The 25,884-nt window shown below is 54.9% G+C and overlaps 1 protein-coding gene across 4 annotated transcripts in view; it reads left to right on the forward strand.

Moving 5' to 3' along the window:
* Positions 1-25,884, forward strand: part of WDR25 (WD repeat domain 25) — a 166,803-nt gene that overhangs the window by 114,558 nt on the left and 26,361 nt on the right. For all 4 annotated transcript variants that reach the window (XM_075531783.1, XM_075531780.1, XM_075531781.1 and 1 more), the window contains 2 exons: positions 5,009-5,156; positions 19,041-19,171. In XM_075531783.1, coding sequence (XP_075387898.1) covers positions 5,009-5,156; positions 19,041-19,171 — 279 coding nt within the window. The remainder of the gene's footprint in view (positions 1-5,008; positions 5,157-19,040; positions 19,172-25,884) is intronic.

Consider the following 25,884-nt stretch of genomic DNA (forward strand, 5'->3'; position numbering starts at 1 on the left):
GTTCAAACAGCTGGTTCTTGGTGTTTGTGCAGGTTCCCCATGAACACAGCTAAGAGTTAAGCGTTCTGGAATTTCCATTCTTCCCAACATTATCCACAATCTCTCACGACCTCCCCAGTGAACGGCCTTGTGTAGGAAATAAAACACAGGTAAACAGTGTTTTTTAGTATTTTCCGCTTGCATTCAAGATTCATCTGACATCAACCATGGTATCCCTCATCGATGCCATCTTCTGAACCCTACTGGATTCTCTGACAGATATCTGTGGATGTGTTGAAGCAAACGTTTTTGAATTGTTTTCACCATAGCTTTACTTGCATGTGATGCTAATGATATTATTTGATAATTTCTGCACTCTGTTAGATCACCTTTCCAAGGAATATGCACATTCGTGGACCTTTCCCTATCGAAGGCCGGGCAGTGCTTTTCCAGATTTCTGGGAATAGATGAGTGAGTGCTTCCAGGGCTGAGTCTGCTTGTTGAAACAATTCAGGCGTGTCCTAGAGCCTTGATTTTCTCCAGTGCCTTCCACACAGCTCGGACTTCTTCCTCGAGTACCAGGGTTTTTGAACAGGCGCTAAGCATATATTTTAATGTCAACCAGCTCTTCTTGGTACTGCAACTCCTTGCAATCGTTCCATCTTCTTTGGTTGCTTTCTACCACATTCACATGTTTTTGACCATGGAATCCTTCGATATTGCAACTCAAGGCCAAGTGTTTCTCTCTGGGTCTTCCTGCTTGAGAAATGCTGAATGCGTCCTTCCTCTTTGGTTTTCTAACCCCGGCCTTCACCGCAGTCCATTGTGATACTTTCCTTTGCCTTTTATTTGGTTCTTTGATTTCATGGTTTGTTTTTTTCCCCTTTTGCTTTGGCTGCTCTACATCCAGTGGCAAGTTTCTTAGTCTCTTCCAACATCCATTTTGGTCCCTTCTACCTCCTTCCCTGCCTCCCTGCCTCCCTGCCTCCCTCCCTCTCTTCTTCTTAGTGGCCGTTTGCTTTCTTCATGGGTGCAGTCATTGATGTCACCCCACCATTTGTCTGGTCTTTGGACATTAGGGTTCGCTCAGTGTGTCAAAGTTGTCCTTGATGTGGTTTCTGATTTAAGGAGGGATATACGCAAGGCTGCACTTTGGTCCTTAAGAACTTGCTCTGTCTTCCCCTTCCATTTGAACTTGCACATGTGCAACGGATGGTCTGTTCCACAGTGAGTCCCCTGCCTTGTTCTGATGGACGATACAGAGCTTCTCTGTGCTCTCTTTTCACAGCAGGAGTTGACTAGCTTCCTAGCCCTCCATGTGTGGAGTATATGTGTGTCTTTGCCATTGATGTAGGTGACAAAGGGGATTTCACATGGGTTAAATTGTTGGTCTTGAAAAATTCTTTATTACGACTTCCCCTGAAGTTCTAAGACAGTGATTCTCCACCTTCCTAATGCCATGGCCATTTAATACAGTTCCTCATGTGGTGATGACCCCCCCAACCATAAAATTATTTTCCTTGCTACTTCATAACTGTAATTTTGCTACTGTTATGAATCAGCATGTGAATATCTTATATGCAAGATGCCTTTTCATTGCTACAAATTGAACATAATTAAAGCATAGTGATTAATCACAAAAACAATATGTAATTATATATTGTGAAATATTTATTTCTAATGACAAATAAATGAAATTTTGTCTTGAAGCATGGTGTAGCATGGGTAACAGTCTTAATATAACAACAGTAAACTACATTGTTACATTTTGCGACAGTATGCTTAAAAAGCCAGTGTCAGTGGGAAGGTTGAGATAGCTTCTTTCTCACCAGATCAGTCTATCTGCATGTGGGTGACCTGCGGTGTCTCGGTTCCCAACACCATCAGAAATATGTGTTTGCCGATGGTCTTAGCCGACCCCTGTGAAAAGGTTGTTCAGCTCCCAAAGGGGTCACGACCCACAGGTTGAGAACTGCTGTTCTAAGCGAGCACAAGCTCTCCAAGTGAGAAAGGAGGAAGTAAAACTGCCTTTCCACAACTGCCATGCTTGCCCATCCAGCTTTGGACAGCCCACAGGGCCTCTTCCAAGGCTGGCGAGTGTGTTCGACGCTGCAGGACCCAAGGTTAGTGGACACAAATGGTTTGTATTGCTCCACACTAGAAATAAATCTTGCGAGACCCAGATGTAGACATTCTGCTTACCAATAGCGTCCAAATGTGGAGCAACCTGAGATACACAGTGGCCGGAGTGAGACGGTTACCATGTCTCTCCAGATTGGCCCGTAGCCGGAACGCAGTCCCAGCCCTGAAAGGTACAGCCCAGGAAGGCAGGGGCTGGCCCAGTTCCCCAGCCCAGGGCCCATCTCTTTGGGTGCCTGCACAGCCCTCTGCGTAGCGCGTGAGAGTCAGAAGGCATCTTGGTGCATCTCCCGGGGAACGAGGGACTGCTGAGACGTTGAGGCACAGCCAGGCGCCACGCCGAGCCCTGGGGCACCTCAAGGCAGAGGTCCCTCTGAAGTTTGACAGCCATTGCCTGCAGATGGTGGGTTCAGGGGTGACTCTGAGCTCCTTGGTGGCGTTCTGGGTTTTGACACATGTACGGAGCCCCCTTATTTCCGCTGTAACCAGAGTGCCCACGGTCTGTAGTTGATTTCCAAGGGACTTTGTTTGGGGCACTTGGGTACCATTTGGAAATTTTACAAGGGGGCTGCCCGTCTCTTAAGATCAACCCCCAAAGGAGCCAGCTGAACAGCCCCACAGGCAGGCATAAGTGCCGGGTCACAGGCACAGTGTGAGGAGGGCAGGTGGCTGTAACCCATCTCACTCGCTGCAGGAGTCCTGAACCGGGGACATGTGGAACATCCCCGGTTAAGACATCAAGCCGTCCTGGAAGGCTTGACGGATGACTTAACTCCTTCCTGCCACCAGACAGAGAGGCTCTCTGATTATGTAATTTAAAAAAGACTCACACCCCTGGCTGCTGCCACGTTGGCCATTACTCTCTGCAACCTGACAGCCACAGTCAGTTCAATTAGGGAGAGCGATTAGCCAGGCCTCTCCTCTCCCTCGCCCCAGGTGACTCTGACTGCCAGCTGGGTGGAGGGGGGGGTGATCAACACCACCCCACCGACCTCCGGGCCAGAGAGCCAGCCAGCGTTCCTGTGAAGATAGTTCTCGGGCCGCTGACGTTAGGGGGTGGTGAAAGTGAGCGTGTTTTTGGTGAACGTTGACACAGCAAATTAGGTTTCCTTTGAACAATTCCCGTGCCTATTGCTCGGTGACACGGGCACATTTTTCACGATGTGTCAGCAGTCCCACTGCGTTCCTTCTGCTGGGTCCTGCTCCCTTGCTCGGCAGATTCCAGACGGAGGGCTTCCTGGACGGGCCCCGTGGTGGCTCCAGGCATCCCATTTTGTTTGCTTCTGACCAGGATGCCTCCGTTTTTGGTCATTTTCTCCCCCCCCTCCGCCCGTCCCTCCTTTCCCTCCCTCCCTCTGCCATCTCCTTCTTGCCTTTCCTCCCTCCTTCCTCTTCCTCGACCTCCTCCCGTCCTCTGCCTCCCCTGCTAAGGATTTAGCACTTTCATTTTAAGTTGTGGGAGAGAGATGGTGCTGTCTCCCCCACTCATCAGTGACTGTCTAGGAACCCCCCCACCCCAGGGGCAGTTCCACCCTGTCCTGTAGGGTCGCTGAGGGGCAGCTTCTCCATGGCAGCGGGTTTGCTTTTAACGGAGCCCTGGTGGTTTCGTGGCCATGCATTGGACCGCGAACCGATCCACAGTTGGAAACCACCGGCTGCTCTGAGCGAGAGAGACGGGGCCTTCTGCTCTGGTGACGAGCCTCAGAAGCCCACAGGAGCGCGTCTACCCTGACATGTGTGAGTCGGACTCCAGGGGGTGGCAGCGCATATTTTAAAGTATGAAAGAAAGTGTGCATACACACTCTAAGCCACCCACGTACCCGCAACCCAGACGGATCAGCTGAGGACCACTCTGCAGACCCCAACCTCAAACCCTCCGCCGTGGAGTCGATGCCGACTCATTGGGATGCTAGAGGGCAGGGTAGAAGTGCCCCCCAGGGGTTTCCGAGAGGGTGACTTCATGGGAGTAGAAAGTCCCATTTTCCGAAATCCCGAGGCGCAGCTGATGGTTTCAAACTGTTGACCTTGAGGTTAGCAGTGCAATGCGTAACCCACAGTGCTATGGTATGTGCCACCTGGCAACTGACTTCACACCCTGGCCTTTCCTTGCTGGGGCTGGAACTTTGCACCGGAAAACTGTTCCATCCCATTTCTGGCCTGGTAGGCATGGGAACTTATTCCATAAGCCACTGGCTACCCAGGGCTTCCTCCCTCGGGCCTCATTCCCACGGGGACAGGACCTTCCCTTGTCCCAGGAAGATGTTTGTTCTCTGCCCCTTGAAACTGGACAGCAGACCTTGGGCCAACCCGTGTCCAACCAGGCCTGGCAATGCCTTCTTGGAGCACCGTGTCCAGGACTGAGGAGGGACTGCTCTGATTGAACCGATGATACCCCCTGGGGGTGAGCATGCCCCCTGGGGGTGAGCAGGGTGGACAGCTCAGATCAGTTCACCAGAGCTGGAAAAGCCCCCACCTTCATCTCAGGCCGTGCGGACTCAAGCCAACCATTTGCCACCCAGGGCTTCGCCTCAGTTACTGACCTGGAACTAAAACTGCTGTGTCGTCCTCCTGGGGGGTCCATCTCCTTCTCTGGACCACCTCCAGACTCGGAGGCAACTTAAAAGTTACTGGTCTGAGCCCCGGCAGGCAGGCAGGCAGATGGGTAGCAGGACTCAGGAGAGACTTCTGGGAGTAGTGCCCCCCAATATTCCCCCTGCCTGTCCAGCTCACACCTGTACCTTTTCTACTGGGAAACATTTGGCCTCCCAAAATAGTCTCCATTGTCAAAAGACATCCTGTGTACACCCTGGGGCTGTCTCCTGGGCGGGGTCGTGCTGCACCTGGGCCCCAGACCTCTGGTGACACGGGGCTGTCTGTGTTTGCCTTGTAGGTGTGGGACGCCGTGGACACAGGGCACTGCCTACAGACCTACACCCTGCACACCGAGGCCGTGCGCGCCGCCCGCTGGGCCCCCTGTGGCCGGCGCATCCTCAGCGGTGGCTTCGACTTTGCCCTGCACTTAACAGACCTCGAAACAGGTGCGCCTCTCTGGGTCACTCCCCAAGCCCCGGGCCCCAGAGCTGCCAGCTGACCTCCGCATCCTTGCCAGGAAGCACCTGGCACACGATCCCCAGGTATACCACAGAGGGTGTCACTGGGCCTGCCAGCTGCCCAGGACAGATCCCCGGGCTGCCCGAGCCCCACAGTGGGGCTAGATAAAGAGGCTGAGTTTCCATCAATTTCAGGCCCATAATTCGTAGAGAGGGGTTTAACTTCCCAGCTCTCACAGAGGCCGAGGAGGCTCCGAGGACCCAGTGGACGTTCTGCTCCGATGCCTGTGTGCAGCTCCGGGACGTGGATTTGTGCGGAGCATGCCAAGGGCTCGAGGACAGAGGAGCTGGTACTGCCTGGGGCTCCCAAGTCAGTTAGTGCCCCCACTTTGCTTCCTGCACTCCAGGGCTCGTCCACAGTCCCTTGTCTGTTGGCGTCCTTAGCAGGGCTGGGGGGGGGGTGCAGCTGAGTTCTCTGGTGCCAGAAATTCCCCGGAAGCCCCTGTGGGGCTCTGGATAGGCAGGAAAGGAACCAGGACGCCAGGTTCCACGTGCGCAGCTCTGTGCTGGTGCTTGGAGTAGGCCTGGGGGCAGGGCAGTGGTCTGGGGGTCTCTGGGGGGCTGGTGTCCAGCTGGCCCATCCTGCTCAGCTCGGAGCCCTGGGTGTGACCTCCCAGGCCCTCTGTGCTCTCTTGTTGTGTGTGTTGTCAGTTTGAGGCCTGCCTGTGGCTCTGTGCATAGGAGCCTGGTGGTCCCCACGGGAGTCTATGGTGGGCATGTCCTCATCTGGTGGATAAGGAGGCCTCTTGGTAGCACGTGATCAACAGGGTGGGCGGTGGACTGGCCTGGTCAGGGCTGCAGGCAGAGACCAATGGCACGGTGCTTTCTTCCGTGGGTTCCTGGGCCACTGGACCTGCTCAGGGCTCACCAGTCCACAGGCTCAGCGAGTGAGGTGCCGTCTGAGGGTAGACAGACCCCAGATCCTCACCCTCAGAGGGGAGTCCTGCCAGCACTCCAGATTCACACAGGGCCCAGTGAGCAGCCAGACGGCAAAGCCCCTGCCTGCCCACTCCACTCTAAGACAGTGTGTGTCCCAAGGGCCATTCAAGCCATCAAGGCTGCAGAGGTGGACCTAACCCTTTCACATCCAGACAAGGTCAAGGTGGTGATGGAGCAAGACCATGGACTGTGATAACATGGCCGTTCCCTTGGTGGTCCTCCAGCCAGGCACGGGGCCCCAGTGCCTACTTTTACCCCTGTACCCACTGGGTGCTGGCTGGCGCCTCACCAGGAACATTCCTGGGCTCTGGGTGGCCTTTGCCTCTCATCTTCTCATCTGCCAGGTGTTAAACCCACAACTCCCCATGTGAGTGTCCGTGTAGATCTGTGTGTGCCTGTGAGTGTGTGAGAGTCTGCATGTGCATATCTGTATTAGAGAATGCGTATTTGTGTGAGGGTGTCTATATGAATGAGTGTATGAGTATGCGAGGAGCCCTCATGGCGTAGTGGTTACAGGTTGGGCTGTGATCCGAAAGGTCCACTGTTCAAAACCAATAGCTGCTCCTTGTGAGAAAGATGAGGCTTTTTACTCCTCTGAAGAGTTGCAGTCTCAGACACCCACAGGGCAATTCTGCCCTGATCTGTAGGGTTGCTATGAGCTGGCATCAACTCGATGGCAGTGAGTTTGGTTTTGTGCAGTGGGAGTGTATATGTGTTTGTTTGTGTGTGTGTCAGTCAGTGAGTGGGTATATGGGTGGGTACATGGGTGTATATGTGAATTTCTAGGCATGTGGGTCTGTGTGTATGTATGTGATAATGTGAATGTGTGTCTGAGTGTGAGTGGCTATAGGAGTGTGTGTATATGTATGATTGAGGCTGAGTTTGGGTGTGAGTGTGTGATACATTGTGAATGTGTGTATAGATGTGGGAATTTGTGTGGGTGCATTGTGTGATGGTGTGTGTAGGTATGTGATAATGTGTGAGTGTGAGTAGGTGTAGGTATGGGGGTATGCTAGTGGGTGTGGATGTGGTTGTGAGTGTGTGCAACAAGTGTGTAAGTGTGTGTGTGAATGGGTTTGTAAGTGGGTGTGAGAGAATACAGGTGTGTACATCAGTAGAGGTGTAAGAGTGAGTGTATATTAGTGTGTGGGTGTGAGAACATGAAAGCGTATGTTTAGGAGTGTTATTAGTATGTGTGAGTGTGCATGTGTGTGAGTAGGTGTGTAGAAGTGTGTGGATGAGTGTGGCTGAAAGTGCACAGGTGCATGAAAGTAGGTGTGTGACAGTATGCACTGGTATGTGGGTAGGTGTCTGAGTGTGTGTGTGTGCAAGAGACGGCATAGGTGTTGTGGGTAAGCATGTGTGAGTGTGTGTGAGTGAGAGTGCACAGATGTGTGAGTAGGTGTATGTGTGAGAGTGAGTGAGAAAGTGCACAGGTGTGTGCTCGCAATAAGCTAGGTGAGTGTGTGAGTGCAGAGACGAGTGAGTATATGTGAGTGTGAGAGTGCACAGGTGTGTGTGAGTTTGAGAGAGTTCACAGGTGTGTGTGTGAGTGTGAGTGTGGTGTGGAGCCTAGACTCTTCAGACGCCCACGGGTGCTCCTGGGTGTCTAGTGAGGGCTGCAGCAGCAGATGGCAGTAGGGGACCGCTGCTAGCTAGAGGCAGAGGAGAAGGACTGGCTGGGGCTCCAGGCAGGCCTGCGGGAGCTGAGGCAATTGGCAGTGGGAGAGGATGGAGATGGGGGCTTCAGGGGTCCTGGGGCTGCTGCAGAGGGGCAGGTGGCCCCCCCCTCAGGACTGCCCCACTCCCCCTTGGTTGAGGATGTTCCCACACTGCCCGACTGGGAATGGGGTGCCTCTTGGGCACCCAGCGCACAGTCCAGTGCCATTCGGGCAGCGATTGCTTGTTGAGCACCTACTGTGTGCAACGCCTGGCATGGTCATGTGCCCTGGGGAGGGCCTGGTCAGGGGTCTGGTGCTGGTTTCATGGTCTCTTTTTTTAAGGTACCAGCCCCAGTCTTTTCTCTTGGGGGAGCAAAGGATGCTCCCTTCCTCCATGTCCCCATCCTACCCACTCGTCCCCCCCAGGACATGGGGGTCCCTGAGTCCCAGCCCTGGCCATGGTGGTGCTCTCTTTCCCCAGGGTTGGGGGCAGGTGGGCAGCCTGGTTTCCGGCCACTTCGTGAGACCTCCTGGTTTCTCTGCCCCCGGTTCCATCCCTTCAGCGTGAGCTGCTTCCCCACCCTCGGTGACGGGGCTTTTTTGTTTCAATCTCATTAGAGCCTCTGCCAGTTGCAGGCAGCGTGGGCGTCCTCCCAGCCCAGGGAATTAGTCACTCGGTGCCCAGCACCCTTAATGGGCACTGGGCGCCAAGGCCGTTTATCCCAGTGGCCTCAATCAATACAGTTGAAAATCAGAAGGTTTGCTAGGCCGGCTGAAATACGGAGGGCCAGCCACATTTTATCTTGCTAATTTATAGTTCTGACAGGCTGTTGGCTTATACGACAGTCGTGAATCAATGCCTCAGTAAGATCTGCTCACAGAGGAATTATTTTCGGGGTTCAGCCTGTAGTTTTCCTAATGAAACATTGCAGGCACCTTAGGCAGGGGGGGCCCTGGGGACCACCCCAGCTTTGCCACCTGTCTGGTGGATCAGCCGTCCTGCAGGCAGAAGAAGCCAGCATGGCACATCTTACGATCCCCTGAGTTCTGGGGTTCTAGACAGGACTGGACAGGGGCTGCCCGATTCACTCTGAGAGTGGGGAGCTCTCTGGGCCCTGGAGCCCTGGCCAGGCAGGACACTCTGTTGCCTTCCCTGGGTGCCTGGAGTAGGGTCCCATGCAGGCTTGTTCTCTATCTGGAGCAGCAGCTGGCCTGGGTCTAGACCACTCGCCCAAACCCCCTGCCCTTGAGTCATTTCCAGTGCGCAGTGACCCTGCAGACAAAGCCGAGGTGCCCTGTGGGTGGTTGCTGAGCCTGGAAGCCTCCACCTTTTTTTTTCCTTCCAATTTTAATTTTAAGAGTTTTATCGACATATAATTCACAACATATAATTCAATGGTTTGAGCATATTAAAGAGTTGTGCACTCATTGCTGCAATCAATTTTAGCACATTTTCTTCTTTCTTAGACTCATTATTAATAGCTCCCCATGCGCCCCTCACACTTTCCTGCCGTAACTCTAAGAAATGATTAATCTAGTTATTGGGTCTATAGGCTTACCTAGTCTGGGTTTCATATAAACAGAAACATACAAGGAGCAAAGACAAAAACCCAAAACCCAAACCAAAATAAAACAGAGACAAACTTTCAAAAAAAAAAACCCAAATAAACAAAATTAAAAAACCCTCAAGCAGAAACTAATAAAAACCAGGACACATTAAAACGGATCAAAAGCGAGAACAAATTGTCAGGGTGTTCAATTCACCACCTCTAACCTCGCCACGTCTGCACTAATCCACTTTCCAATCCACTCTAGCAAGGCTCTCAGATCCCTGGCCAGTGGTCAGAGGGAGCTCACTTGAGGCTTAGCCTAGGTGGGGACTTTGCCAACGGATTTGGAGCTTTGTCTGTCAGACAAAGTTTGCTTTCTGCTCAGAAGTTAAGCTCTCACACAGTTCCCTCCTCCGGTCTTGGATTTTGTTGTTTATAATCCTCGGATCCCCCAGGCTGGTGTGCGTCCTCTGTGCGGATTTAGCTGTCACTTCTGTTAGATGGCTGTTTGCTTTAAGACAAGCCTTTAAGACCCCGGGCGCTCTTCTCTGATAGCCAGCATAGTCCGATGTCTCCCCACATGTTGCTGTAGCACCCTGTCTTTGAGATGGTCTCTCTTTAGCCTTTCTCCTGTGGAGCAATAGATGGGGCTGCCCAGTGGGGACAATCTGAAGGCCCTGTGCACATTTCCACCCACATGACTGCTACCTCTGCCTCTGACCACACCCCAAGGCAGATGTCCACCCCCGCCCTGGTGTGCCATCGCCCATCAGGGCACCTTCATGGCTGCCATGGGGCAGCTCTGTGACTGCCTTCCTCATGGTTTTGGCATTGTGATTTGACTCCTGAGTCAGGACAGACTTCGTTGGGTGCCCCTGGGGCCCCAACACGGTTCTTACACACTTGCTGGTAGGACAGCAAGTTCTGCACCCCAGAAAACTGATCTGTAATTGATCTGTTGGGACAGACAACCCTCCCCCGCCCCCACCAACTCTTCCTCATGGGCCTGGAGGTAGCCCAGACCTCGGTGAGAAACTGCCGGGGGCTCAGTGTTGGCTAGTTTTATTTTTAATAGGGTGTCAAGTAGCTAGATCCCTGTGGTTTAACACTCAGAAAATGGATGGAGCAGTCCCACTCCCCGCAGGCCTCCCTGCTAGGTCCCAGGGCTTGCCTTGCCCTGCACGTGGCATGATGGCATGCCGTCTTCTCGGGCCGCCCTCTGGAATCATCACCACCGCCCCTTCTTCCTGCTCCAGCCGCTGCGCTCAGGAGCGTTTCAACGTCTCTTCAAGGGACACCCACTTGGGTCGTTTCTGCCCGTCTTCCTCTTCCCCGACTTCTTGCTCTCCTCCTGCAGCATGCCTTCGCCGTCCTCCCTCTGCCCACCAGGTCCCCCCGGTCCTGTGAGTGTGTCCCACCTGCCCTTGAGAAACTCTTTACATTCTGGTGCCGGTGCAGCTCCGCTTGTGCTTGGGCTCGGGTGGACTTGATTTAATTTTCTTCAACTTCAACTTGCACACAAGCAATTGATGGCCCGTCCTGCGGCCAGCCACTGGCCTTGCTCTGACGGATGAGATGGAGCTTCTCTATTTTTAAACCGCCTCATCTGCATGCGGACCCTGGATCAGGAACAAGGAAGACGGGAACAACAGTGGGTGTCTCGGAATGAAGGGGGAGGATGGATGGCTTTGAATTTTGGGGTGGGCGCAGAAGATCGAGTGTACCACGGGCTGCAGGAAGAGTAAACACATCTGTCTCGGAAGATGTACAACCGGATGCTCCCCATCAGACGTACTGTGGACCTGTGATTAGGAGGGACTGGTCCCTGGAGCAGGAAGGACCTGATGCTTGGGAGAGCAGAGGGTCAGCGAAAGAGAGGAAGACCCTCAGTAAGATGGGTCAACCTGCGGGCTGCATGGTGGACCCAAGCATTGTGAGCATCGCGAAGATGGTGGGGCTGCTATGGGCCAGAGCCGAGCCGGCAGAACCAACGGCAGCCGTCGTCTGTCTGGGCCTCACTGCCTCTCTTCCTTACACTCTGCTAATTCTCCCAAGAGCCTGGGCGGGAAGAGCGTGGACTTGGGAGGACTGCAGGCTGGGGCAGGTTCTTCGGTGCAGGGGACAAGCCCCGCTTGGGTCTGTTCGACCCCAAGGTGCCCGGCTCACCAAGATGGCACCAGGGCCTGACAGGGAGCGTCTGGCTGGGGAGCTGGTAAGCTCCTTGGTGGCTCACTTTGAGCCAGGCTGGTTACATTTACAGCTGGCCGAGTCAGTCCCAGAGGGCGCGGGTAGCGACATTGACCTTCATGAAAGGAGTCATGTGCCTGCCGCTTTGGTGCCCAAACTCAATCACCGGGAGCCAACAGCATCACCCTTCCCTGTGCGCACCGCCCCCCGCCCCCCCCGGCATGTTGGCATCTGTGGCTCTGAGGAGAGTGAGGTCTGGGACTTGGGGGTGCTGAGGACTGGGCCCAGGGGTCAGGCAAGTCTGCCCCCCACCGGTGGGAGCCTGGGCACCCAGAGTTCCTCCTCCCCAGCTGTGAAATGGGTCCTGTGGGGTGACCCGTTGTACAGGCTCCAGGCAGGCCCGGCAGTGACAGGTGTGACTGTGCCCACGTGTGACATGCCAGAGACATCCTCTGGGCTCTGTGCATGGTGGGAGGGCAGGGGGCGTGGTCTTCCTTCTCTTCTCTTTCCTGGAGCCCTGTCCTGGGGTCCATCTGACCCCTCTTGGACGCTCATTCTGTGTCTGCTGTGGGCTGCGTGCCCACGTTGCAGAGCAGGGTGGGGCCTGTGGGGGGAGCTGGAGCCCTGCTTGGCCGATGCTGGATGCTGGATGCTGCCGCAGGGCAGCACCATGTCTCCCGACTCAGAGCAGTTACCTGCCCAACTTCTCCTGCCTCCTCTCCTGGCCGTCCTGGCAATGGGAGGTGTTGATACAGCAGTGCCCAGAAAACAGATGCATTTCTGCAGTGCGTTTAAAAATAAGCAAAAAGTTTTCCTTTGAAGTCAGTGTATTTTTTTTTATTTGTATCCGTATTGATTGAGGTTGGTAAAGAGGTGATTTTTCCCTAACTCCAAGAGGATCGAGCAGTTCATTAGAATGAGATCAATAAGCCAGTGTTCCCGGATTAGCTAGTTCAGACCTCCATGTCCTCTAATGAGCATGCAGCAGGCCCATAGGACTCTCTGGAGCCAACAGGTAAACAAGTTCGAGATGATCCGCCACTGGCTTACGGCGGCGGGGCCAGGAGCCGCCTACACAAGCCCCCCGGAAAGGGGCCTTCGCCTCGGACATGGCAGCTGTTCATGCTCACGCCGTGTCGGGGATAGATATTCCCCAGGCTCTCCCCGCATCTACTTTATGCACCCCAAAGACCAGCCAAGGCCTCCTGCTCTCAAACGCTCAAAAAAAAAAAATCGTTCCTCCCTCAAGGTCCTGTCCAGCTGTTTAAAAGGTGCCTCTGCTGGGAACCAAGTGTCTCGTTGAGTCGGAGTTGACTCGGGCACTTAACCACACCAGGACAATAGAACCTGTATCTCGCCTTCTCAGTGGAGACGCTCAGTACGCAAACGACCCAGACTCAAACCTCTCTAGAGGAAGGAGGAAGAAGAATGTATTCAGACAGGGATTTTTTTGAGCAGAAAAGGCTCGGTGCTTGTCACGATTCAGTGTTCACTCTGCTTCCCATCTCTTACTCTGATGTCCACACAATCTGTTTCTGCACTTAAAAAAAAATAAAATAAAACAAACTCGAAATACCATGCAGAAAGAACCCACTGTGGCCAGTGCCCCGCCGTTTCTGAGGTGAAGCCTATGGTTCAGGGGTGTGCTCCGAGCAACAAGAATGCCATTTTCTACAGACAGACAGCCTTCTTCCAGCTTCGGGGCTTAGGTCTGTGTGTGAATTCCAAATGAGCAGGAAGCGAGCAGCCAAACATGCTGAACAGAAGCCTCAGAGGTCCCAGCCATGGGACCGTCTCCAGGTGACACCCCAGCCCCTTAGTGGGAAGGCCCACTTGAGGCCTCAGGTACCTTACCTGACCCTGGTGCCACCACCAGGTGCTGCTCCTGAGTTGTCAGGCTGGGCGCTCAAGGAGGGTGCGGCCCTGGTGTTGGGTGGGGCGGGCGCCTGCAGTCTGCTAACTGGACACGGACGTCACGGCCAATGTGATGACCACCAGCTGGCCAGCTTAGAAGAAGCGAGGGGCTCACGTGGTTTCCAGGAAAGGCAAATTCCAGTGCTGGTTGAGGAAGAACCATATTTCCGATCAGATGAACTCACCCCAGAAGCTGTGCGTGGCTTACTGGCAGCACGAGTGGGGGTGGGGGCCGCCTCCCTCACAATTCTGCTCCTTCCCTGGTGACACCTCCCCCGGGCTGTTAGTGAAACAGCACCCTAGCAAGAGTGCAAGGATCACTGAGCAGGACCTATATCACCCAGGAGGTTGGGAAGCCGACGCGTCTCGGAATAGCCCCGTCCAGGTGTCTACAGTGGCAAGGGCAGTGCTCTGTCTCCCTCAGCCTCCCCGGAGAATTCCGTCCTCTTTGACCGACATCACATGGAAAGGTAGCTGAGCGACTCAGACTGGGCGCCTTTTCACTGTTCTGTGTGGTTTTAGGAAAAAATAGGCCTGGAGCGGCAGGACCAGGGCAGCTCACCCCACCAAACGCTCACAGGCCAGCCCTGGGCACGCTTGAAGAATGAGCAGGTGCCTTGTCCTCTCGGGGGAGAACACTCCCCAGTGCAGTATTCCTGGCCCTTTTCTCTTTAATTTTCTGAACAAGTTCTTCCTAACCAGTCCCTCAGTGATGGTCCTGCAAAAAAAATGAAGATGAGTGGTTTGAAATTCTCCACTTCCCACAACAAACAAACAAACAAACAGTCTCCTGACTTTCCGAGCGTGGGACTCTCTGCTTTGACTTGCACTGACCCAGCAGATTCCCTCAGAAGACATTGTTCTGATTCGGCCTTTAAGTGCTTGATATAATTGATTGTATGGATGATTGTAAGGGCCCCCAATAAAATGATTTATAATTTAAAAAATACCTTGACGGCACTGCACAGGGTCTAAGACAAGTGTACCACTGAGGGAACTTATCTGCAGCCACCCGCCGATCACAGACCCATTCAAACACACTGTTTGGGCTAGACTGGAGCAAGCAAGCTCGGGAGTCCACGGAGCAAGCCCCATCGGAGTCCCCCCCACACCCACCCCCCGCATCTGTGTGACCGAAACTGGCGTCTGCGCCTCTCTGGACTCCTGGAGCGGCTTCCTTTGGGTGGATCTCTCTCGCTCTCTGTCCACGCCAATTCGTACTTCCTCCTCGAGGCAGAGGACATCCTGGTGGATAATGTGGAGGGGCAGCGAAGATGAGGGGTGTCCTCGACGAGATGCATCGGCCCCCAGCGGCGGCAGCAAGGGGCGCAAACAACGGCGATCGCGTGGCTGGCACGGGACAGGGCAGTGTTGTGTTCTGTTGCCCGCAGGTCGTTAAACGAGTGGGAAGGAATTCCAGGGTCCCCCAAGGGCAGCAACCGCCCCGCTCGTCATTAAGGGAAGCGCGTTACAGCATTGACCTCCCTGCCACACGTCCCAGCAGGCGCAGGCTGTGCATGACTGGAACGCCCCTCAGTGGCCGGGCGGGGTCCTCGCCCACCTCTCTTCACCATTCTGGATTAGGTGGCCCCCAGCAGTCAGCTCCGGACAGTGTTTGTCACGAAACCGGGTGGTGACGGAGAACTTGAAGTCCGTGCTCTGCACTGTCGTGCCGCGCGGCAGTTTCAGGGCCTGTCGATTTTTCCGCCAGTGATGTAATGTCTTCCTTCCCCAAGAGTGTCCCCAAACTGTGTCCTAATGACAAACGTCTGCCAGCCAGAGAGTCTAGTGTCTGGAAGCCACTTCTGAAAAACAGGGTAAGAAGCCTGCAGACACATTTCAGCAGGTTGCTGACAATGCTTTAGCGGTGGGCCGGGCAGTTGCTGCTCTTCCGCGAATTTGTTTTGCAGACAGACCCTCCTCCCCCGCCCCAGAGAGGTAGCTACACCTTCCATCTGTCTCTCTGGGTGTCGATGATGTGCCTACAGCACCTCGTGGGCGCCTTACGTTGTATTTCTATTGGTGCTTATGTAGGCAGTGGGAACAAAACAAGTGAGAGAATGAAAGGCTAGCAAGTAAACAAACAAACAAACCACACTGCCACGGAGCCGATGCTGATCTTGGCTATTCTAGAGGACACGGTGGGACAGTCCCTGTGGTGTCTGAGACTGTAACTACTTATGAGAGTAGAAAGCCTTGTCCTTCCCTCTGGGCCAGCTGGTGGTTTTGAACTACCGACCTGGCGGGTAGCAGCCCAAGGCAGAACCACGACTCTCTAAAGCACAAACCTCATGAGGGTTTTTGGTTTTATGGTCGGGTCTACAGCCAATTGGAAGCACCTTCTAAAAGGCCTGGGTGAAATGGACGTTTTTAAGGGCTCCCTTCTTTGGGACAGCAGAAAAGAGGAAGGCCATCCACGGGGTGGACTGTCCCAGTGGCTGCAATGAAGGGCTCATACATTAGCAGCTGGGCGGATGGCACGGGGCCAGGCAGTGCTTGCTCCAGTGTGCGTCGGGCCAACGCGAGTCGGGCTTGACACCTAAAGACACCAGCAGACAGCATCTCCGTGTGATTTTTGTGTCAGTGGGACATCTACTGAAGAAGCACCTTCAGCTTGGGACTGGGTTCTCTTGGTACCACTCAGACCCTGGAGGGTAAAGTTTACCCAGAGGCCCCTCAGGAGAAAGGCCTGGTGATGCACTCCTGGATCAGTCGCTATTGCAAACCTGGTGAGCCCAGTGCTTCTCTGCCACCAGGGAGTTGGGGGAGTCTCCAGGAGTGAGAGCCTGGGAGCAGTGTTTTCAGTCTGTGTTAAGTCTCCCGAGTGAGAGTATTGGTGGCGTTGGGACAGTCGGTATGTTAAAAACAGGGAAGGACCGTGGAGCTCTGCAGGCAGCATCCTCACGAGTTTTGCATCCTGGGTGGGCGGAGGTGGCCATGTCCCCCTGGGAGGGCTTGCTGCTGACTTGGTGAGTTTGGCACCCCACTGCAGACTCTCGGGACAGGGACTTGAAGGACGCTCCCCTGTATTTGATCTGCTGCTTCCTGGGCAAAACAGCGTATGGTCTGTGATGCGTTGGAAGAAGTTCGCTGGCCACCTGGAGACATGACATTGAAAAACATATTTGAAAATCTGGCTTTAGCGCTCACAAAACACTTAACTGAACGCACTGTCCTCAAGTCCATCCCGACTCCTAGTGGCCCTGGTGGCTGCTAGCCTCAAGGTCAGCAGTTTGAAACCACTAGCCACTCCTTAGGAGAAAGATGAGGCTTTCTGCTCCCATGAGGAGTTGCAGTCTCTGAAACCCACAGGGGCAGTTCTGCCCTGTCCTGTAGGGTCGCTGTGCGTTACCTCCAACAGCACCCCTTTAAAACGTTCTGTTTCTGGTATTCATTTCAATGCGCATGATCGATCAGTGCACGATGTGTCCCAGCAAGCGAGAGGAGGGTGACCGCCGTGACATCCCGTGGTCCAGTATAGTCACCGTGACTCAGAACCAACCCAACCGCAGCTGACGACCCAGCACCATCACGTCCACAGCTCCTCCTGTGATCTAGTAACAGAGCTTCCCCACGTTGGTGAAGTGTGCTGGCAGCTTTGCCGTCGGTGGTGTGTGCTGTCAGACAAGCCCAGGGTCCGCACTGGAGGGACGTGGCCTCAGCTGTGTCTTTCTGGGCACTGGTCAGCAGCTGCCATTCCCTTAGTGGCGAGAGCTAAGGGAACATGGCCCTAAGGCAAGTGGGCAGGGTCCCTGGCCACAGAGTAGCATGCTCTGAGTTGAACAGGCAGACAGCTGCCTGGGTCCGGAGAGAGGAAGAACCCTCTGTTCTTGTTGGCCACTCCTCGTTGGCCGCCCGTTTCAAGTGCTCTAAGTTGCCCACTGCCTTGGCACTGGTTTTCCGTGGACAGAGCAGGCCAGGTGCCTGGGAGTCCTTGTTGATGTTGCATGGGTTTGTGGTGGGCTCAGGGGCAGGAGGAGCCACAGCTGATGTGTGAGACTGTGGCCTGGCTCGTGGCTCGGGGAGCACATGTCCAGAGTGCATCCTGGAGTGGACCAGGTTTGGATGTCGCCCAGGGACAGGAGCTCAGTTCATGTTCAGGGACCGAGGTGGCAGCTGATAGTGGGGGGTGCACTTGAACCGCAGACCCCATAAGCTGTGCTCAGCGCCCAAGACACACCTGAGTCCGATTTTACCCAGACAAGGCTCTTGCTGAAGTTTAGATGGCCTAGTGGCTACCCTAGTCCATCCCGACTCCTCGCGGCCCTTGTGGCTGCTAGCCCCAAGGTCAGCAGTTTGAAACCACCAGCCTCTCCTTGAGAGACAGACACAGCTTCTACTGCCACAACGACTTTCAGTCTCGGAAACCAATGAGGGCACGTCTACCCTGTCCTGTGGGATCCTGCTGAGTCGGACTCCACTTGATGACAGTGAGTTTGGTTTTTGGTTTCGTTACCTCCCAACGAGCCCAGGGATAGAAAAGGCCCTCTCACCACGCCTGTGTGTGCACCCAGAGGCGCCCTGGTGTGCTGTGGCTTAGGCTCTGGGGGGCTGACCTCCAGCTCAAACCTCCAGCAGGGCAGTTCTAGCCCAGCAGCTGTTCCTCAGCAGGAAGATGAGGCTGGATACTCCAGGGGAGATTGATAGCCTTAGACGCCTGAAGCAGGGTCACTATGAAGTGGGGTGGGCTTGACTGGGCTTGGGTTTGTGCTTATGTGAACCCCCAAACATTTGCTGTGTCCACAGTCTGGATACACAGGACACTCCTGCCTGGGGGACAAAGCCTGCCCTGGTTCACGCCACCCTTCCCATTCCGAGTGACTGGCTGTCCCGCCCTGCCCCTGACGCCCTCTGTGTCCCTCTGCCGCCGCCCATTACGCTCTGCAGCTCTTCACCCATGGGCGATTACGGCGGCGCGTCAGCAAGAGGCTGATCCTGAAAAGAAATCACTTTGGGCGAATCTCGCCCTTCGTCTTTGGCTGCCTGAGAACTCACCTCTGGTGTCAGCCGACACCGCGGATGCACTCCTTAATCTCCCCGAACCTCGCTCTCGGCCAGGAGCCGTGGGCTCAGGGCGTCAGCACAGGTCACGCCTGCCCAGCACCCACAGGAAGGTACCCTGGGGGCTGCATAGCTCAGCCCTGGGGGGCAGGGGAGGAGAGGGTGGCCAGAGTGAGAGTGACTTCCTTCCAGAAAGTTCCTCTGGCCACCCGAGGGCCTGGCGGGCCTGCCCCTGGGCACTGCGTCCCAGGGCGGCTCGTGGTCCGTTGCAGGTGCCGTCCAGTGGGTCCCGGCCCATAGCGCCCCTGTGCACAGCAGGAGGAAACATGGCCCGGCCCTGCACCAGCCTCACAACCCATCTTGTGCTTGAGCCCGTGGCGGCAGCCCCCATGTCAGATCCTCTTGATCACTGCCCCTCCACTGTGCCACACATGCTGTCCTTCTCCAGGGACTGGGCCCCCCGACGGCATACCCAAACTACATAAGGATTTCTGTACTTTCACAGGATTAGTTTGTGGTTCAGCTGTTCCTCAGCCGCCCCCTCTCTTTTCTCATTGCAGGGACCCCGCTCTTTAGTGGTCAGAGTGACTTTAGGATCACCACCTTGAAATTCCACCCACAAGACCACCACCTCTTTGTCTGTGGGGGCTTCAGCTCTGAAATCAAGGCTTGGGACATACGGACCAGCAAGGTAAGCACCTCTCTGCTGGGCTGCCCCCAGGAGAGCCTGGAGCCGTCTGACTTGGGGCTCGGGTGTGTGTGACGTCTCAGAGAGGGACCCTGGAGGTGGAGGAGAGGTCACTTACTGTCAGGTCAGTGGTGGCGTGTCATTCTCAGCTGCCTTGAAAGGCCAGCCTTGACCGGCTAGCCAGTGAGAACCATGTAGGAGCCATTCTGCACAGCACGCTGCTGACAACACACCGCGGACCTACTGTGTGCGGTGGCTGCGGCTCGTGTTGCCAGGGGCTGCTGGTTTTGAAGGCAAACCAAAGCCCAAACCCTCCTTTTGGACGGGAGTCACCGGGCAGTGCTGATGGTGAGCAGACTGGCCTGCTCACTGCAAGTTCAGAGGGGTTATCCAGAGGTGAATCAGAAGAAAGGCCAGGCAAACTGTTTCTCAAAGCTCAGCCCCCGAAGGCCCCTAGAGCTCAGATCGACTCCAGTGCTTGTCTGGGGCCGAGAGGCAGGGTTGGCTGGAGACAGCTGGTGGGGTTTTGGCCTTTGTGCCCCGTTTTCTTTAAAGTAGTGGTTCTCAGCCTTCCTAATGTCATGACCCTATAATACAGTTCCTCATGGTGTGGTGACCCCCCAATTGTAAAGTTATTTTCATCGCTACTTTACAACTGTAATTTTGCTACTGTTATGAATCGGGTGGCCCCTGTGAAAGAAAGGGTCCTTCGACCCCCAAAAGGATTGCTTTAAAGGGTGCCAGCAGCTTTGCCCACCCAATAAGATCTTATGTAAAGACTACCCTCTGCCCACCCCACCCTCCCACCCCCACCCCCACGCCCCAGGTGGGAGAAACCTTGCCCAGGCAGCCGTGCTCCGAAAAACAACCACAGCGAGTAAAACTAGCCGACTTTCCTGGACAAGGAGACGGCTCTCTACAAAAATATTTTGGGAACGAGAGAACAAGCTGCCCTTCAGGGAGGTGGAAGCGGTGGGGGCTGGGGGAACAGGAGGCCTTGCGACTCAGGCTACGAGTCTGACTCGCAGGTGAGAACCTGTGTCCTGCGGGGGCACCTGTTGGGAGAGGGGCCTCCTAGCGGCCATCTTCCTGGAAGGTGCATCTACTGCCAGCAGCCCCACAGACCGGACCCAGGAGATATGACTCACCTCGGACGCCATCTGGTTTAAGGGTTTGTTAAAAACATTGGATTTTCTCCTTGGGCAGGTGCCAGCTGACTTGAACGCTGGGAGAAGCAGCTAGAGGCAGATGCTGCCCTGACTGTTCTTGGCAGGTCCGCAAGCCTCCCGGGAGCTGCCTGTGTGTGGGAAGGGAGCGGGCAATATTTGTTTTCTCTCCTTCTTACCAGCCTCCCCCGCGGGGCCGCGGGGCCTGTTCTGTGGGCGCAGTGCTCTTTGTGCGCGTTTGTTTGCCCCAGTGTCTGGGTGCAGCTTCCTGCCCCAGGGTCCCTCCCTGCACAGCCAGCGCTCTCCTAGGTCCTCCAGGGGGTGACTGGGTGCTGTCCGTGGTGCTGACCCGGGAGCCCTGTTGCACTGTGATGCTCAGGCTGGGCCACATAGCCTGGTTCTATTTGAGTGCTTCCAGGTCAGCAGTGGGGACCACAGGGCTCCAGACCTGAGCTCAAAAACAAGACAGCCCCCACCTTTAAAATAAAACCTGGAGGGGCACTTTGGATATGTGATCATGATGGACGTTCTGAAAAAACAAGCAAGCAAACAAACAAACAAAACAGGGGAATAGAAGGGGGAGGCCAGAGGTAGAACGTTGTTAAAATCTTGATATTTCTCCATTCCCTGTTCTTCCCCCATGTGCTTTTTAACAATTTTATCGGCTTATAATTCACACATCATGCAATCCATTAGTTCAGTCCTATTAAGAAGAGTTGCACAGTCATCACCACGATGCAGTTTAGAACATTTTCTCTGTCCTTGTCCTCGTTGTCATTAGCTTCTTCTACTCCCCAACCGCCCCTGCAGTCCTCTCACAAAAACCACTGATTCAGGTACTGTCCCTACAGATTCACCTCGCCTGGATTTCATAAACAGAAAAAACCTACAAAAACCAACCAACCAACAACAACAAAGCAAAACAGAGGAAACCCTCAATTAAAAATAAAGCAGGCAATATTAAAATCCAGAACAAACTTAAAATGGTCCCAAAGGGAGACCACATAACAAGGGATTACACTGTGACCCTCTGGGCATCTACAGTGACCCAAGTTTCGATGCCCTCTGCCTGCCTGCCGGACTGTGCCCCTCCGCGGTCTGTGGGCAGAGGGGATTCACCAGAGGCTCAATCCACGAGCATTTCTTTTTCTCCCTTCCCCCCCTCCTTTTTCAAAATGGTCCCCTGGGTTTAAAAAAGTGTTCCCATACTGCACCCGTGCCGCAGTCGGGGGCGCTGACAGCGACGTTCTTCAAGTTGTCCCCCCTCTTTTCCTGAGGGGCTCCTCTCTCATCAGCCCCCAACCCTGGGAGCCTAGCTGACCTTGCTAGTCCCCGTTGCTTGCGTGGCCCCAATGCAGACCTAAAAAAATGAGCTAAGCTTCTGTTTGGTTTTAGGAAGACTTAGGAGGGTGCTTTTGAGGCGGATGATGATCTTATATGAATAGCAGTTGGGGATTCTGTGTCTGACAGTTGAAGGGGTTCCCCTGTTCACTCCTTAGAGGCCATCGGTTGCATCCCCTTTATCCCCCATCCCTCCCTGTCTTTCCCTGGTCACCCAGCAAAGCGGCAGGCATGGCCGGAGCCAGGGACCGAGTAAATCAGGTGAGTGGATGCTTTCACGGATCAAGGCGTTTCCTCTTGTGGGTCAGTTGGAAGGCTCCCTGGTGGTACTGGGGTTGCACATCGAGCTGCTGACCAGAAGGTCAGTCGTTCGAACCCACCAGTCTCTCTGGAGGGGGTGAGCAGGAGGAGGGACAGTGGTGCAGAAAGACGAGACTGCCAGCCCCGGTAAAGATTTGACATCTCCGAAACCCCGAGGCCAGCTCCACTCTGTCCTTCTCATAGCATGAGGCCCAGTTGGAATCAACTTGGTGGAAGATTCAGACACAGGTCGCGGGGCTCCTGCTGGCCTGACACCCAAACCCTCACAGCCCGTCACACTGTAAATGATGCTGTAAGAGCTCCCAGTAGATGATCTTTTAAAAAAAATAGAAGAAGAAGCAACTTTTCAGGCCCACCCTCTTCTTTATGTGGGATGCACTTCCTTAAGCTTGAGCCCAGGACTCTGGAGGCTGTGGGCCAGGTGTGCGGGGAGCAGTTTTCTGAGGACAGAGCTGAGGTGGGATGGACGACCCACCTCCCAGGGGAGGAAATCAGGAGTGAGAGCCTGCTGGTGGGTCCAGAGAGCTGGCTGATGAATAGCTTCTTGCCAGCCTTGCGATTCTGTGATTCCATAAGCCTGCCAAACAGTCCGCCTTGGCTCTGGTGTTCTCCGGCCAGCCCAATTCATTATGGCAAATGGACCGCCTGGCTCCCCTTCCTCCTTTTCCTGGCTGTCCTCTCTGCCTCAGGATTGATGACTCCAGCGCTGCCCAGTCCAGCGAGGGCCAGACTCCAGCCCCAGCAGCTTGGGGGAAGGGGTGGGGACGATGGTGGCACAAGGAAACTTTTCCCTCCTGCAGTCAGCTCAAACACGGTGTGGTCTGGGACAGGACGTCCCAGGTCCTGACACTTGACCCTGGTGTCACTGTGCGGCCACTTCCTAGCCCCCACCGGGCCCAGCATGCCGACCCCCCTGGTCCAGGGTTGCCAGTAGGAGACAGCCCCGTGCATGCACCCTGATGCTGTGTAGACACTTTCCGTAGGTGCTGCACGCTCTGCCCACTTTTCCTCTGTGAGGTGCATCTCGACGGGGGTCTGACTCCTCCCACGGTTTGTCTCAGCTCCCCTGCAGGTGACAGTGGGGAGGCGAGCACGAGCAGGTAAGAAGGGCAGCCCTTGACGCGCCGGGGAAGGTGTTCTAGAAGGACAGGTGGAAACTCTGCAGGGGAGACCTGTGTGCGGCCGGACCCTCCGCACCCGGCACCGTGCGCCAGACGTGCAGCCATCGAGTCAATGCCGACTCAGAGCAGCCCTGCAGCACAGGATAGAGCTGCCCCCGCAGGTGTCTGTGCCGGTGAACTCTTTTAAAAAAAAATCATTTTATGAGGGGCTCATACAACTCTTATCACAATCCATCCATACATCAATTGTGTAAAGCACATTTGTACATTCGCTGACCTCATCATTCTCAAAACATTTGCTCTCCACCCAAGCCCCTGGCATCATGTCCTCATTTCCCCTCCCGCCCCCCTGCCCACTCCCTCATGAACCCTTGATAATTTACAAATTATTATATTGTCATATCTTGCTCTATCCCACGTCTCCCTTCCCCCACTTTTCTGTTGTCCGTCCCCCAGGGAGGAGGTCACATGTAGATCCTTGAAATCGGTTTCCCCTTTCTAACCCACCCTCCCTCTACCCTCCCAGTATCGCCACTCACACCACTGGTCTTGAGGGCATCATCTGCCCTGGATTCTCTGTGTTTCCAGTTCCTATCTATACCATTGTCCATCCTCTGGTCTAGCCAGACTTGCAAGCTAGGATTCAGATCATGACAGTGGGTGTGTGTGTGGGGGGGGGGGGGTAGGGCTGGAGGGGAGAGGAAGCATTTAGGAACTAGAGGAAAGTTGTATTTTCCATCGTAGCTGCATCGCACCCTGACCGGGACGGTGAACTCTTTACGGGCCTAGAAAGCCTTATCTTGCTCCAGCTGACTGGCTGGCTGTTTTGAACTGGTGACCTTTTGATTAGCAGCCCTGGCGACATCACCAGGGCTCCTCACACAGAACCAAGCCCCTCAAACTGCCCCCACCACCCGACTAACTGCTGCCAAATCGATCCCAGCTCATGGCAGCCTGTTGGGCACCGTAGAGCCACCCTGTGGGCTTCCAAGGCAGGGACTCTTTACGGGAGCAGCAGCCTCACCTTTCTCCTCAGGAGCAGCTGGTGGTTTTGAACCGCTGACCTTGTGGTCAGCACCACCAGGACTCTCTACTGACCATGTGGTACCTGGGTTGGGTTTTGTTTTCAGCTGCTTGCCATGGAGTTGATTCCAACGCACAGCAACCCAGGAGCACAAAGTAAAAGGGCTCTTCAGGTCCCCCAGGCTGTCATCGTCACAGAAGCAGACAGCCTCATCTTTGTCCCTCAGGGCGGCTGGTGGCTTCCAACCACTCACCTCTCGGTTTACAGTGGAGCACTTAACTGCTCCGCCACCAGGGCTCCAGGAGCACACAGTAGGCCCTGGGACAGAGACCCGCAGGGATGACTAATGGCCTTAATCATGGCCAATAATAAGGAAAAAACTTTGAGCAATTAACCCAGCTGCAAGAGCCGCAATTCATTAACTTGTCAGCTCCTGTCCGGCTGCTGCTGGTGTGCAGAGGACGGGACGGTAGGAGCTGGGCGCACTACGCCCCACCCCACCCCCACCCACCCCCGCCCAGCTGGGGTCCCTTGAGAGTCTGGGTTGTGGCAGCCCCACCCCGAGAGTCCTGCTCAGGCCAGCTCCTGGGGGCTCGTCAGGCTGTCCTGTGAGCCAAGCGCACCTCAATTTGACATTCGGGGCGGTGGCTGTCTGGGAGGCTCAGTGGCTCGTGCTACTTGGTTCGGAGTGCCATCCGTCCTCCTGGCACACAGGCGGGCTGCTTATTTGTCCTAATGAGGTTTTGATTACTCTCCATTTGTCTCTTTCATCGGCTTTATATTAAAAAGCCTTTTTATTTGGACTCTTTGTACTCTCTGCACTTGTACGTGTTGCCTGAGACCAAACTTTTTATGCAGACGAGAAGGGGAGGCTCAGGGAGGCCGGGCGGCGGGCCAGGGGTCCTGCAGAGGAGGCCTGCCTCTGCCCACCGTGCGGCTTGTGGCAGCCCCTGGCCTGCTCCAAACCCCACTGTCCCAATCTTCCAAGCAAGGGTGTGGTGTGGTGCAGGGTTTGTGGTGGTGTGTGTGTGTGTGTGGGGGGGTGTTCCTTCAGACAGCTGGCCCTGATACCAGATCATATGTACCTGCCGGACGTTGAACTCTACCCATTTGAATACTGTTGACCGGCGCCCTGCCCCTTAGAGCCCCTCTTAGCAGTGAGTTGCTGTGTAGGGCAGCCCCGCAAGGGTGGCACTGCCCGTCAGTGGCCTTTCTGCTGTGCTGCATAGACCAGGAGGCTGTGCCTCGGCCTGGGGCTTGGGCCCTCCTCTATATTCTCCCTCTTGCTATTATAGAAAGAGGACCCATACCCTTCACCTGCGTCGCAGGCTTTGCTGAGCCCCTGCCCTACACCGCAGATGGTGACACTGCCCCTAGGGGCCAGCTCCAAGGCTTCTTATAATGCTGGACATGTCAGTCTCCACATGTGAGAGCAGGCATCCCACGGCACTCAACCCAGGATCTTTCACTGACACCTCCCTCGAGTCCTTGGTCCTGTGAACGCAGCGGGCGTACCCTGCTGAAAATACAAGGATGCTGTGTAGCCGTGCATGAAGAAATACCCACTGCCCTGGGAGTGAGTCTGTACTTACGGCGACCCGAAGGGTGGGGCAGAACTGCTCCCTAAGGCTTTCCAAGGCTGTGCATCTTTATGGAAGCAGACAGCCTCATCTTTCTAACATGGAGCGATGGGGGGACTTGAACCGGCGACCGTTGCCCAGCTGTGAGATCAATGCGGCATTC

Source organism: Tenrec ecaudatus, chromosome 14 (genome assembly GCF_050624435.1).
Source record: "Tenrec ecaudatus isolate mTenEca1 chromosome 14, mTenEca1.hap1, whole genome shotgun sequence".
Lineage (NCBI taxonomy): Eukaryota > Metazoa > Chordata > Mammalia > Afrosoricida > Tenrecidae > Tenrec > Tenrec ecaudatus.